A 15,694-nucleotide genomic window follows, 5' to 3' on the forward strand; every position below is an offset into this window, starting at 1 on the left:
TGCTCATGTGACCAGTGCCAGATTAAAAATTGGTTTTGTCTCACCCAATGGTCCTCATTCTTTATCCTTTTTTCGGGAGCATCCAACAATATTCTCGGGGGGAGGGGGAAAATAGGTATATTTCTATACTGCCCCAGTCGTGCCCCTGTATAGCTCCCGCCCTGACAAGGGCAGTCCCCAAGTCAGTCTGATATATTGTACCCACCAAAACAATGTAAACCTCCCTACGCGTTTCCTCTCCCTTAGTAGTGAGATCTCACCATAGGTCTGGTCCCACTACTGGGAACTCTGGACACGGGAGTTACCTGCCGATGCAGGGACTCTCTCTTGATAGGAATATCCCACATTTGGTTTTCAGTTCCCCTGATGATTCTCCCCTAAGGGAGAGGAAACGCGTAGGGAGGTTTACATTGTTTTGGTGGGTACAATATATCAGACTGACTTGGGGACTGCCCTTGTCAGGGCGGGAGCTATACAGGGGCACGACTGGGGCAGTATAGAAATATACCTATTTTCCCCCTCCCCCCGAGAATATTGTTGGATGCTCCCGAAAAAAGGATAAAGAATGAGGACCATTGGGTGAGACAAAACCAATTTTTAATCTGGCACTGGTCACATGAGCACTTTTTTTGCACTTTATTGCTATTGTCCATTTTACATCTTAACATTATTTATTAAAGGTTATGTTTTAGGTCGTAGAGTATATTAGTTGGTCTCTTAGCTGATTTATTTATTTCCTTTATAGTAGCCCCCCACTGTATCATGGCCCTCTAGCTGCTCCCATGCTGTATGATGGCCCCTTAGTAGCCTACTTTCATTCTACGCTGGAGTACACTGTAAATGGATTTGCTGCCTCTTTGAGTGATCTGCACCTCTGTGCCCTACTCCAAAAATTCTCCTTTAGTCAGAGACTGCAGTAGCATTTCTGGCATAAAAAATGCCAGCATTTTTGATTCATTTGACAAGTGGGAGTGGCTACACCCCATCCTGCCTCTGCCCCAGCTCCACCTATTTTGGTGGAGTTGATTCAAACTGGTGTGAAAACGACAAAATGCACAACATTTTGGAGTTAGCTTGGCTATTGCACTGAACCTGAGCATATCCTTTCATCATACGGTGACATACAGAGAAAGGAAGAAGCTCTCTGCCGGTGTAAAAATATATACAAAATTGGATTATAGATGACATGTGCCGATGAGCCTGACGGAAGGCTGTGGCGGTCATTCAATAAGGGGGCATCACATACAGAGCTTGACAACATCCGAGTACCCTATAATTCATAGATCAGTTATTATTAATACCAAATGAAGCAGTGTCATCTCAAAAAAAGATTGATTTATTTAGAAAGAGAAGTTTCTCATCCTTCTACAAATTTGCAAATTGAAACGTGTCCTGTTACTCGATATCTAGATTTATTTAAAGGAAACCTGTTTCTTGGACAGTCTACATCTATTAGCAGAAAATGACTGTTCAAACCAAGCACAGGTGATCGGTGCCCTCTGGTTCAGTTTCCCTTCCCACTTACTTGTTTTCCATCTATATTCATCCTCTTCTGGTTCGTGTAAAGACGGCTGTCAATCAAGGCAGAGGAAGGCGAAGAGAGATGAGGCCATGTATGTGGGAAGGTGCAGTCTTCTTTTTAGCCACAAATGCCTTTGCTTGGTTTGAACAGTCATTTTCTGCTGACGACTCCTTTCTTCACTATTAGTATGTGACCCTTGTTCCCTCTAAACTGGGTTATCTGTAAACCAGTGGTGTAGCTAGAGGTGTTAGGTGGCCCTATGCCCACTTACAATTTGGGGCCTACCCAGTGCGACATGTACTGCCGGCTCACTGGGCAAATTGGAGTACCGTTTTGGCGTGACGTAACGTGGCCATATGGGTTGCAAAAAAAATTTGCTCAATTGATGATGATTATGCTAATGGTACACACAGATTTGCCTACAGATACAATGAAGAAATCCACTTGGTTAGGTCTTCCACAATGACATTTCCACCATGCTAAATGTATATTGGGTGGGTGATGGCCCCTAAATTTGGTCTCACAAGTCAGCGTTCTTCTACATGGTCATTGTGCGGACTGGTAGGGCATCAGCTGTATCAGGGGGGTGGCTGGTGTTGATTGTAAGCCACCATTTAAGCTATATTCTCCTCTTCTCTCCCAAATGTTTCCTCTTGGTAGGGAGAAGTAGAGAAAAGATGACAGCACCATGCCATAAATCTATGGAGACACAAAACAAAAAGAATAGATTATCGAAAGAATCTGACTGTAGACATGGCTGGTCCTGCTCTCAGTAGATAGAGTGCTATCCCATGTAGGCAATGCTCTGTGAGTAATGGCCTGATCTCCAGGCAGATGTATTGTAGCCAATCAGAGATTTGTGCAGCTTCTGCTGACGTATTGAGCTCACAGAGCATTGTCTTGTTACTTAAGAGCAGGACTGGAGGTTTCCATGTACCGTGGATAGCTGTCAACCAATGGATCAATGGAGGTCTTTTTTACTTGGAAAATGTTGTCATTGAGTGCTGGACAAGGTAACCATTTTTCTCACATGCGTTCTATTATCCTTCCAATTGGAATTCAGTGTCCACTCTCATCTTGAGAGTTCAAAGTTTTTTTTCATCAGGTGAACTGAACATGTCTTTTTTTTTTGCGAACAGATACACAAAAAAAAAGAATTGTATTAACTCCTGGACTGATTGTTCATTCTCAAAAATTCTCACTTCAGGAGTAAAATCTGTCTTCAGTGAATACAGATTTTCCCATTACTGAGATAACAGATGACAATTGGAGCTCATAAGATTCTATGTAGAGGGGAGGTGCTAAAGGTGGAGGAGGAGCTCTACCTCTAGCTCCTCCCTCATCCTCCTCTACATAAAGGTTTACCAGTAGTAAGTATGATTTCCTATTTCAGTAAAGTAAAAATCTGTCTTCACTGAATACATATTTTACCCATGAAGTGAGAATTTTGAGAATGACTGATCAGTCCTGGGGGAGAAAGAAGCCGATTTCTATGATAAGATTTATTACAACATTCCTTATTTATACGTGTACTATTAAAATTAAAACGACACGCTTTAAATATTTCACATCTGGACTCAGCATTGTGGCAAAAATAAAAATAAATGCAGGAAAAAAAATCCACCAAGAACAAAAATGTCATGTAAAAAAAATTGCATTTTTCCCCAAAAAATATTGTGTGTGAAACCACAACAGAAAAACCCTTTTAGATTTTCCACTCAGACTGCACACTTATGGCATGCAGACGAAATACTGCACAGTTAATCAGTGGAATACGCCTTTAACAGAAAGAAGAAATCATTTTCTTCTTTAGGGGACAAGTGGAGGAACAGCTGAATGCAGAGCGCAGCTCCTGAGTCTGGACAGAGTTTACTCTTGTTACATGAGAACATTTTTCTTGAAGCGCCATTTGTTTCTCTCATTTCTTCCCTTTCTTTAACCCCTCTTCTGTAAACAAAGAACATTTCAAACTTTTGCCTGAAAGTTCTCGTAGAACTCTCTCCTATTTGGGAATATAATGTACAGGGAATGAGCAATGACTTACTTCGGAATCTACGTTTTTCTTGTTCCCGGAAGATGTAAACACAATTAAACTTCAAGTACACAGAGTGAGGTTGACGTGAGGATACCATTAACCAGTGAGGTCGTACAATCTGTTACAAAGGCTTTAAATGGGTTTTCCACTACTTTCAGTTGATGGTCTAACCTTAGGATAAGCCATCAATGTAAGATCGGTGGCGGTGCTGGAGATCAGATTATCAGCTCTGGTGGCTGCCGAATGTGAAGAGTGTATGGTAGAGATGAGCGGATCTTTTGAAAATGCTTGTAAATGTTCAGAAAATACACATGTGTGAGAGGAGAGAGAAAGAGACCACAAGAGCTTACACTTTACAGGTGAGAAAGAGAGGACACCGCTGACCGTAAGAGCTTACACTCTACAGGAGAGAGAGGACCCCACAGACCATAAGAGCTTACACTCTACAGGAGAGAGAGGACCCCACTGACCATAAGAGCTTACACTCTACAGGAGAGAGAGGATTCCACTGACTATAAGAGCTTACACTCTACAGAAGAGAGAGGACCCCACTGACCATAAGAGCTTCCACTCTACAGAAGAGAGAGAGAGGGAATCTCACTGACCATAAGACCTTACACTCTACAGGAGAGAGAGAGGACCCCACTGACCATAAGAGCTTACACTCTACAGGAGAGAGAGGACCCCGCTGACCATAAGAGCTTATGGAGCGCCCCCACACCGCCGCAGGGCCTAGGGGTACCCGGAGCCGGGCCTCTAGGTCTCAGTCCTGGGGTTGTCACGGTGGCTAGACCCGGTCCGTGGCCCTGTCTGTCAGTGGGGGACGTCCGGTGCAATAAGTGATGTTGTAGCGGTGCAGTTGTGGGGTGCAGGTCGCGGTAAATAACGAGGACACCAGGTTGCAGTCTCTTTACCTCTTTACTGAAGCTCTCTGGGTCCTCAGTCCGGAATACGGCTCACCAGGCTGCGCAAGTCCGGCCGGTCCAATGGCACTTCCAGAGCTCTCCTTGCAGGTGGAAATCGGTGCCTTCCTTCTAGCGCTATGTGTTGCAGTCCTTCCCTGCTGTGCTTACGGAAAGTACCCCACAACTGTTGTGTCTGTTTCTCGTGTTCCCTCACAACAACTTAATTCGCAATGATCTTCCTCGTCCCTCCAGATACTATGGTAGGAACGCACCCGTATGACGGGGAGGCTCGGAGATCTTCCGGGACTCTATCTGCGCCCCTCTCCTGTTGGTACCCCCCTTTGCCTTCCTGGGTGATGCGTGAGACAGTCCGCCTCAAGCTAACTGCCCTGCCGTAGGTCTGAGGTATGGCTTGAAACTCTTTACCTCCTCGGCGTTCCGGCCACCGGTAGTGCGCCTCAGTAAGGTGCTGCCTCTTTCAGCACAACCCTCACTGGTATCTCCTTTCGCTTGATTTCGTTTCTCACTCAGCACAATCTATCTCGCTTCTTAGTCCTTCCTTGGGCACCGCCGCTATGCTGAGCAGGCACGGTCCCTTTACGTTCTTTCCATGCCAAGCCTCTGCCAGGATCCCACCCCTGGCAGAGACCCTACAGTCTCTCCCTTCACAACACCCTCTGCCACCAGGTGTTGCTCCGTTCAATCCCGTCAGCGTTCTCTCTAACTTCCTGCCTGACCCCCAGTTTACCCACTATGGTGGGGAGTGGCCTAATGAATAGCACCCTTAGCTCCCCCCGGAGGCCCAGCTGTGAAATGTATTGGTGACTGTGATACCTGCTCAGAGAACTCCTTCCGTGCCATCGAACGCAGCATGGCCCCCCTTAGTGGCTGAACCATGCTACTGCAACGACCAGGACTCTGGGGCGCTGCACTCCCCCCTGGTTAAACACAGTACTCCGGGACTGGGAAGAAAAACAACAATACAGGTTAGCAAAAAGACATACAATTTTGTTGAGTGCAAATAACAATAAGTATACTTAAGTAGGCTTCCCTTTATGGGAGGTGAGGACACTTGTAACGTTACAAACATAATTAACCTTATAATTTACAGAGTATAAATAACTTCTGTTACCCAACCGGGTATTCTATTTAGTGCAATTTTTTTGAAATAATAACTTAACATTGCCTTTAAGAAACTCACACTCTTAGTCTATCAAAGGCCTTCCTATAATCACATTATAAGGCATTTCAACTTTACATTCTCCTTCTTGTGAACCTGCAGGACCGCCTGTCCCTACGGCACCAGACCTACTGCCTCTCCTTTCTTCTACAGGACCGCCCTGTTCAGCCAGGGCCTACTGCCTTTCGCTACTATACACAGTATAGACATAACATTCCTTTCGGTTGAAGAACTCTGAGCCAGCTCTACTCGGCCCCTTTAAGGACTCACTCTCTAACCCCTACGGGTTCACTCTCTGTCCTTAGCAATAAAGTAACTTTTCAATGGGGACGCAGGGTTTACCTTCTATCCTCACCCTCATTATTACTTCTCTTACTTTCAACTATGCAGACCTCTACTTCTACCCCTACGGGCTCTCTGCATCTTTCCTGTCTTCAAAACATTATTCAAATTTCACATTTTAACAAATTCAACACATATAACTCGGCATGTAAAACAGTTACATTTTCTTTTCAAGGCATCATTACCACATTACTGTTCTGTAACAGTATCGCTTTCAAGTACAATTCTTCACATCCCCTTTAAGAGGGGACCAGGTCTCTCTGAGGTAGCTCGTCTTCTCAGCCTACCAGTCTCATGCAAAGTTCCGGTCCGGTATCTTCACAAAGTGTCTTTAACTAGGACCAGTAGGAACGGTTTCTTCGCAAAGTGTCTTTTGACTAAAACCAGTAGGGAGCACCTTTAAGAAAGTGCAAACTATTTACAAGGGAAAGTTTGAATCATGCGCAGTTCATGATTTCTGCAGTTCTCTTTTTTAAAACTGTATAAACTTCAGGAAAACAACAGTGACCCCGGGTCAACAAAGGGGTCACCTTTAACCCTAGACGGGTTTAGCAAACAGGAACAGTTAAAGGAATGAACAGTTAACTATTTACATTTTCATGGTATCGAGGTTTATTCTCCTTCCGGTGGCTTTGGTTCCTGGACCCCGGTCACTACAGCGCCAGTGTCCTCGGTTCGAACATGCAGATGGACTCGACTGGCCAACTCCGGGGCTGCCACTAGGCGTACCGTCGCGATAGTGACAAGTTCAGGCGCTCCCGGGACCAGATCTGGGGCTGCAGGTGCCGCAGGCCCAGACATACACCGCCGAACATTTCGTGCATACCACCCGAGTGGGTTCAAGTGGCGGCTGTAGGTCACTGGATCCCCCTTTTGTAACGGTTCTCCACTTCGGCCACAACAGGGAGCCCTCACGTTACAGTGCGCAACGAAAACATCAGTATCCAGTCCCGGCTCGTGTATGAGGCCCCACCCCCTTTTTACATGGTAGGCCAACACAGTGCCCCGCCTTACCGCGTCTCTGTCATCCCATGCCGGGGGGGGTTGTTGTACTTTCGTTGGGCCCATCGACTCAGCTCCTTTCCGTCCTTTCCACTGCAGAATCAAGCACTGTCTATATTGTTCCCATGTAAGCACCGCAAGAGTGGACCCGTTCTCCCGGGATCCATCTGCTCTAAACCAGGGGGTGTCCCACCGAAGAACTACTCCATCTAAGCTCACATCCACAGGCTCCCCCACTCCAGTCGACAGCGGTGGCACCATCCTCCCCAGGTCATCGGGGGATAGCACCATTAGCCCTGCCGAGATAAGTCGCTCCCTACTGCGATAGAGGTGGGTCATGGAAGTGGGCTCGCGGAGGGGAGCAGGGACGTCGGCCATACCTGCGCCTAATATGGTTCCATCGGTGTCGCTCCGGTCCGTTAACGAGGACGCTGGAATTTGCTGCAGCCCGAACCGGGGCTCCTCCAATGGGATGCTCGGATTCGGCCCCGCTGGCCGTGGTTCCCCCTCCTCTAACTCCGAGGTCGGGATTGGTGGACGTAGCTCTGCTGTCGGGTCCGCGGCCTTCCGGTCCATCTCCGGTGAAGAAAGGCAGGCCTGAACCGCTTCTTCCTCGCTCAGGCACTCGCCGTTCATCATCGCCGCCTGATAGTCGCTGGCAGTGCATGCACCTAACTCCGCCATTTCTCCGAGGTCGGGCTTCTCCGTCGCCAGCTTCCCGCCGTTGCATCTCAGGGGGTTGTCTTCTGTTTTGGGGCAGGTCATCTCTTTGCAGCCAGAAGTGCAGGGGGCGGTAGCCATTTCTCGCGCCACACTGGGAGTCTCCGCCCATAACACACCCTCCTTCTCCTGGGGTGTAGCAATGGCGGCGCCTTTTGGCGGGAACTTCTGGCGGCCAATGGCGCAGCACAATCTTGCAATAAAGTACAGTAAATCACAGTCTCTAGGCACACATGACCTGATTCTTCAGGCTTAAGTAGATCCTGTTCGTGACGCCAAGTTGGAGCGCCCCCACACCGCCGCAGGGCCTAGGGGTACCCGGAGCCGGGCCTCTAGGTCTCAGTCCTGGGGTTGTCACGGTGGCTAGACCCGGTCCGTGGCCCTGTCTGTCAGTGGGGGACGTCCGGTGCAATAAGTGATGTTGTAGCGGTGCAGTTGTGGGGTGCAGGTCGCGGTAAATAACGAGGACACCAGGTTGCAGTCTCTTTACCTCTTTACTGAAGCTCTCTGGGTCCTCAGTCCGGAATACGGCTCACCAGGCTGCGCAAGTCCGGCCGGTCCAATGGCACTTCCAGAGCTCTCCTTGCAGGTGGAAATCGGTGCCTTCCTTCTAGCGCTATGTGTTGCAGTCCTTCCCTGCTGTGCTTACGGAAAGTACCCCACAACTGTTGTGTCTGTTTCTCGTGTTCCCTCACAACAACTTAATTCGCAATGATCTTCCTCGTCCCTCCAGATACTATGGTAGGAACGCACCCGTATGACGGGGAGGCTCGGAGATCTTCCGGGACTCTATCTGCGCCCCTCTCCTGTTGGTACCCCCCTTTGCCTTCCTGGGTGATGCGTGAGACAGTCCGCCTCAAGCTAACTGCCCTGCCGTAGGTCTGAGGTATGGCTTGAAACTCTTTACCTCCTCGGCGTTCCGGCCACCGGTAGTGCGCCTCAGTAAGGTGCTGCCTCTTTCAGCACAACCCTCACTGGTATCTCCTTTCGCTTGATTTCGTTTCTCACTCAGCACAATCTATCTCGCTTCTTAGTCCTTCCTTGGGCACCGCCGCTATGCTGAGCAGGCACGGTCCCTTTACGTTCTTTCCATGCCAAGCCTCTGCCAGGATCCCACCCCTGGCAGAGACCCTACAGTCTCTCCCTTCACAACACCCTCTGCCACCAGGTGTTGCTCCGTTCAATCCCGTCAGCGTTCTCTCTAACTTCCTGCCTGACCCCCAGTTTACCCACTATGGTGGGGAGTGGCCTAATGAATAGCACCCTTAGCTCCCCCCGGAGGCCCAGCTGTGAAATGTATTGGTGACTGTGATACCTGCTCAGAGAACTCCTTCCGTGCCATCGAACGCAGCATGGCCCCCCTTAGTGGCTGAACCATGCTACTGCAACGACCAGGACTCTGGGGCGCTGCACTTACACTCTACAGGAGAGAGAGAGGACCCCACAGACCATAAGAGCTACACTCTACAGGAGAGAGAGGACCCCACTGACCATAAGAGCTTACACTCTACAGAAGGGAGAGGACCCCACTGACCATAAGAGCTTACACTCTACAGGAGAGATAGGACCCCACTGACCATAAGAGCTTACACTCTACAGGAGAGAGAGGACTTCACTGACCATAAGAGCTTACACTCTACAGGATAGTGAGAGAGGGGACCTCACTAACCATAAGAGCTACATTCTACAGCAGAGAGAGAGACAGAGAGAGGACCCCACTGACCATAAGAGCTTACACTCTACAGGATAGTGAGAGAGAGGCCCTCACTGACCATAAGAGCTTACACTCTACAGGAGAGAGATGACCCCACTAACCATAAGAGCTTACAAATTGGAGGAGAGAGAGGACCCCACTGACCATAAAAACCTACACTCTACAGGATAGTGAGAGAGAGAGAGAGGACCCCACTGACCATAAGAGCTTACGCTGTACAGGAGAGACTGAAAGAGAGGACTCCGCTAACATAAGAGCTTACACTCTAGAGGAGAGAGTGTGAGAGAGGACCCCACTGATCATAAGAGCTTGCACTCTACAGTAGAGAGAGGACCTCGCTAACCATAAGCGCTTACACATTGCAGGAGAGAGTGAGAGAGAGGACTCAACTGACATAAGAGCTTACACTCTATAGGATAGTAAGAGAGAGAGAGGACCACGCTGACCATAAGAGCTTACACTCTACAGGAGAGAGAGAGAGGACCTCACTGACCATAAGAGCTTACACTCTACAGGATAGTTAGAGAGAGAGGACCTCATTGACCATAAGAGCTTACACTCTACAGGATAGTGAGAGAGAGAGGACCCCGTTGACCATAAGAGCTACACTCTACAGGAGAGAGAGAGAGGACCCCACTGACCATAAGAGCTTACACTCTACAGGATAGTGAGAGAGAGGACCTCACTGACCATAAGGGCTATACTCTACAGGAGAGAGAGAGAGAGGACCCCACTGACCATAAGAGCTTACACTCTACAGGATAGTGAGAGAGAAAGGACCTCACTGACCATAAGGGCTATACTCTACAGGAGAGAGAGAGAGGACCTCGCTGACCATAATAGCTACACTCTACAGGAGAGAGAGAGAGGACTCCACTAACCATAAAAACCTACACTCTACAGGATAGTGAGAGAGAGATTACTCCGCTAACCATAAGAGCTTACACTCTACAGGAGAGAGTGAGAAAGAGGCCTTGACTAACCATAAGAACTTACACATTGCAGGAGAGAGAGACAGAGAGAGGACTCCACTAACCATAAGAGTTTACACTCTACAGGAGAGAGAGTGAGAGTGAGGACTTCGCTAACCATAATAACTTACACACTACATGTTAGAATCTATTTCGTTTTGACCATCCACCATCTTGTTGTGGTTTTCTGGCTTCTGGTTTTTTTCCCCTGGTGCTGGGTTTATCCTAGGTCAGGTGATTGTATCACCCTTTACTACCCAGCACCTGCCTCCCAGTCCTTGTTGGACAACAGTGTTAATCCGCTAGTGTTCTGGCTTGGTGCCTTGTTAGCTTTCTGTGTATTATATTGTGCAGTTTTGGGATCTCTAGTTCTGCCAGTTTAGGTTTTGGTTTTCCCCCTTCTATCCTAGTCCTGAGTTGCAGATCCGTAACACTACAGATGAGAGAGATGGGACCCTACTGACCATAAAAAGCTTACACTGGTTTCAGGCAGTTTTTTTTTTTTTGCAAACCACAAATCGAATCTTAAAATGTTCTAATTTACATGAAACTACTAATTTCAATTCGGTGCATATTCGATACGCTCATCCCAAATGTACATAGCTGAATAACACACCTATGTACACTGGGTATTGCTGAAAATCTTGATATTCTGTCTGAACAGGAAGAAACATTCCTTTCTGTTCACATAAAATGCCAAGGCCGTAGTCAACGTAAGAGGGTTCCAACAAATCCGTGGGGGTGGGGGTTATGGAATGCTTGCAGCCGTAAAAACTATTGGCATCACATCTGGATCTATTAACCATATGTCTTAAAGTTGTTGAGAATCCCTTTAATGACATAATAAAACTACAAGTGTTTGGGATCCGGGCTGGTGTCTACACTTCCAATCTACATGACCACTAACGAGCTTGTTGTAATATGACTATGATAATACATTTGGAAATGTTTTCCCATCTTGTTCATTTATCCTCATATCAATCAATGTCAGCCATATCTATCTCAAGAGTGGGGCCTGTCTGCGCTTTTGGCAGAGATTCCCACACAAATTATTGTAGAATTTTGCAGTATATAACGTAGTGGGAATTGTCATAGTCTATATAATTTCAATAAGAAGAGTTTGCATTGATACATTGAGTTCTACGCACCGTTGGTCCCAATGATGATAGCAGCAAAGTCCTGACCCAATACCAGTGCATGTGCAGAACATCTGTGATTACTAATACACAGTCCTAGACAGAGAGGGATAAAACACAGAATTATCAAAATTAGTATTTAGCTCTTTTATACATTTGTTATAATCTCAATTTTGATTTATTTAACATGTTAAAGGGAATGTGTCACTAGGTTTTGGCTCTTTAACCTTAGAGCAGCATGATGTAGGGAGAGAAACCCGGATTCCACTCATGTATCACTTAGTGAGTTGCTTGCTGTCATTTTAATATAATCCCTGTTTTCTCTTTTGCAGATCTAGCAGTTCTCTGAATGCTGAGCCCTGTATAGCTCCGCCCACACCACTGATTGGTAGCTTTTCTGCACACTGTAAATTGAAGGTGGAGCTACACAGAGCAGGAGGACTGCATGGCACAAAGCAACTAGTCCTCTAGTGTTAATCTCCTGCCGATTTTCTAGAATCTACAACAAGCAACCCAGTAAGTGACACATCGCGTAAATCGGGCTCTCTGCCCCAACATCATGCTGCTCTCAGATTACATAGCAAATCTGGCTGCCAAACTCCGTTTAACCGACATGTGGCGTAATAGCCTGCAACTTTCCAGGCACATGACAGCTGATCTATACAGCTGACATGTGTCTGCAACAGCCTCGGGTGGAATCGCAATCCACCCGTAGCTGTTAACTAGGTAAATGCTGCTGTCCATCTCTAACAAAGGCATTTAACTCGTGCTTCCAGGAAGTGTAACGCTAATCCCGCCCATTGGTGACTCCATCACATGATCGCGGGTCACCGATGGGTCGGCATGACCTGCAGCAGACCTCTATGGTTGTCATTGCCAAATTGCTATGAGCGCCACCCCATGGACGGCACTCATAGCAAGTGAGAATTTCTGCTACACACAGGCAATCCGGTCATCGCCTATGTGTGGCAGAGGCGATCAAAGTACTGCAGCTTCTAGTCTCCCATGGAGAATATCCAGGTCGGGGTTTGCTTCTTGCTTCTCTTTCCCTGGCCTGGTCATGGAGGGGTTAACCTTTCCTGCCTCTCTTTGGTTCTTGGGTGGCTATTTACTGGTGCTATTTCTGGTTGCTTGTGTCAGTGATAGTTCATGCTTCCAGGCTAGGGCAGCTGACCCGTATACCCTGATGATCCTTATGCCTCTGACTTCCTGTATTGAGACCTGATCCCTACCCCTGACTTAGTGTTCGTCTGGTGGTTTTCTTAACAGTGTATGACTCAGCCTGATCTCTGTACCCTGCCTCTTGCTTTCCGTCTCTGATACCTCGTTCCCCGATCGGCTTTGACTTCTGGCTTGTACCCCGACTCCATCTTACGTCTCTCGTTTTGGATACCGCACTCTCATTTGGCTCTGACTTCTGGCTTGTCTCTGACTTCGTTCATTGTTGTTACCTCTGGTACTGCTCCTGACAGTTTCTGACTCCGCTCGTCTGACCACAATTTCATACCTATGACACCTGTGCGGCTGTTCAGCGTTGCTACGCTGTGAGTGTGCAACCTCTCTTCTCTCACAAGCACCCCCTGGTGGAGGTTGCGCTAAACTGCACTGCAGCAGCATCACAATAGATATAGGTGGGCAAAATAATATTTCAATGCTTCTTATATAACCAAGCAGATCCCAGAAATGACAAGTTCACCAGCAGAATATTATGACATGTATTGTGTCCTACTGTTTTTTTTTTCACCATTGTTCATCTTTATTTCTACCTATATTATACCCAACCTCGTAAACCCAGCATTAAAGAATAGAATTAGCAGACTGCTTGCAGCAAAATGGAAAGTACCTTGTCATCTGCCGTACTGCTGCACATAATCTGCGGAGCAGATATCACCTGCTGTTTCCAGCTCTTCCCACAGCATCGAAACTAAGAACAGAAATATACAGTATATATACAGTATACATATGTATAAATGAAAACCATCGATTGAACAAAAATTTGGGCAAACCATGCCCCTATATACTTGATTATTTTAGGCTCTTATAAAAGTGGAAGAGATATAGAAATGTTTATAGTCTGACTTAATAATAAGCATTGAAAGAGCTCAACTTTTCATTTATTCAAATATTGATTGGCTTTTTCAAAGTTATGAATTCTTGTGATAAACTTTTTCATATTTTTTGCCTCTTCCATTCCAAAAAAACATGCTACATTGCTGTTTTGCTGTCACCCTCGAAACTCCAATTAAGCGGCTTGTAGTTATATAGGAGACTTAACCCCTATAGAAATCATGCCTGTACTATAGATTTTACAGCTGTGCAGAAAAAAGTTTTATTCGATATGTAAATCAGGGCTCCCTTGGTGTGGCATCATTCTGCCCCTTCAATTAGAATAAGGGGTACTACCCGATAACTGGTTTGACAGCACTTGTTTGCCCACGGTGATGGCCACTTTAAGTGCCCTACACGTACATTGTCAGTGCGTGCGCGCTCTCCTCCCTCGCTCCTTGCTGTAGCAGCCGCTTTCTACACCCTAATAACTGTCAGTGTAGCGAGCTGCCGCTATAGTCAGGAACAAGGCAGGAAAGCGCACACGCACTGACACTGCGAGCTCTGCTGGTCTCCAAGAGTCTTAAGAATGGTCCAGTTCAGTGCCGGACTGGGATGCCAAAGTCCCGCCATTAACACTGACTCTGGCGGCCCACTGTTCAGCTATACGAAAATATCACATTACCCTCGGTCACAAATGTACCTAGTTTTCTATATAGTAATGAATGGGGTAGGTTGTTAAATAAATGTTGAGATGATGCCCTTCTCTGAACATAGTGAAACAACTACTTCTCGTATAGGTGGAGTGGAGAGCAAATTCCTGCATGAGGGCCCACCGAAGGATTCTCCTGTCTTCCAGTGGGCCAGTCCGAGCCTGATACACTTAAAGGTGTTTCAAGGACTATTCAGCTAACTGAATCGTCCTGAGACTGCTGGAGGCCAGCACAGCCCTCACAGTGTCAGTGTGCACGAACATTCCTTCTTTGTTCGAGACTGTAGTAGCCGCCCGCTACATTGACAAGTGGGTCACTGTAGCACATGGCTGCACCAACAAGGAGCGAGGAAGGAGAATACGCCCGCACTGACACTGCCAGCACTCTCCTGATGTCTCAAAAACGATTCATGACAGTGCTAGCAGTTTCGTTAAAGTTTTATGGGTGACAGACTCTCTTTAAGAGTCCCAAGATGTAAGAATCTGAACACATCCGCTGGTCAGCAAGAATCTATACTCTCTTTTTGATAGGATAGATCATCAATGTCTGATCAGTAGGGGTGCGACACCCGGCACCCCCACCGATCAGCTGTTCTCAGTTTCAGTGGCACAGTGCAGCTCTGTCTTTTGTATAGTGGCCCTGGCCAGGTACTGCATATCTGCCCCTATGGATTTAAATAGGTGACTGACGTGCAGTACCCAGCCGCAGCCACTATAGAGTTGATGGAGCTGTTCTCTGTAACTGAGCACTTCCGGCTCTACCAAGAACTGCTGTTCGGCGGGGGTACTTGGTGTCGCACCCCCACTGATCAGACATTGATGTCCTATCCTTAGAATCGACCATCAATGTTAAAGTAGCGGACAACCTCTTTAAGGCAAAATTCCCACAGTGAATATATGCTGTGTTTTTTTCCGTTGCATTTTTGCATGTGGCAAAAATGCAGCTTATTATGGTTTCAGCAAATTGAAACAGATTTTATAAAAGCTAAAGAACCTAGTTTTCTTTAAAACTTGACATACCAATAAAAAAACATCTGAAAAAAGATAAAAATGCTGTAACTAAAGCACTTAAATTACAGTAAAAAAAACACAAGTTACCTAAAGTAGCCAATTGGTGCAGAAAAACTGCTGAAAATTTCCAGCACAATTATTGCACTGAATCCATGCCATGGGGACTTTATCGGTACACAGATTAGTAGGGATTCTCACTGGTCAGCAGTAGAAGGAGCTTGAACGAAGCAGTTAACACCGCAGCACGGTGTTTGTAAGACAAAAAGGCAAAAGGAGGGAACGAAGCACATTACAAAATATCACAACTTTGCAAAGACTGATCTACATTTAACAAAGACTCACAAAACTTTTTTGCAAGTCTTAGATTCAGAAGTGACACATGTATCTGGTGTTTACTG

General features: G+C 46.7%; 1 protein-coding gene across 1 annotated transcript in view; it reads right to left on the reverse strand.

The window, feature by feature from the left end:
* Positions 1-1,029: 1,029 nt before the first annotated feature.
* The window catches only part of TSPAN32 (tetraspanin 32), a 128,258-nt gene continuing 113,593 nt past the window's right edge, over positions 1,030-15,694 (reverse strand). The window contains exons 6-8 of the mRNA XM_077292687.1: positions 13,371-13,451; positions 11,540-11,623; positions 1,030-2,221 (exon numbers count right to left, since the gene is read on the reverse strand). Of these exons, the coding sequence (XP_077148802.1) occupies positions 2,069-2,221; positions 11,540-11,623; positions 13,371-13,451 (318 nt within the window). The 3' untranslated portion in view covers positions 1,030-2,068. The remainder of the gene's footprint in view (positions 2,222-11,539; positions 11,624-13,370; positions 13,452-15,694) is intronic.

Source organism: Ranitomeya variabilis, chromosome 2 (assembly GCF_051348905.1).
Source record: "Ranitomeya variabilis isolate aRanVar5 chromosome 2, aRanVar5.hap1, whole genome shotgun sequence".
Lineage (NCBI taxonomy): Eukaryota > Metazoa > Chordata > Amphibia > Anura > Dendrobatidae > Ranitomeya > Ranitomeya variabilis.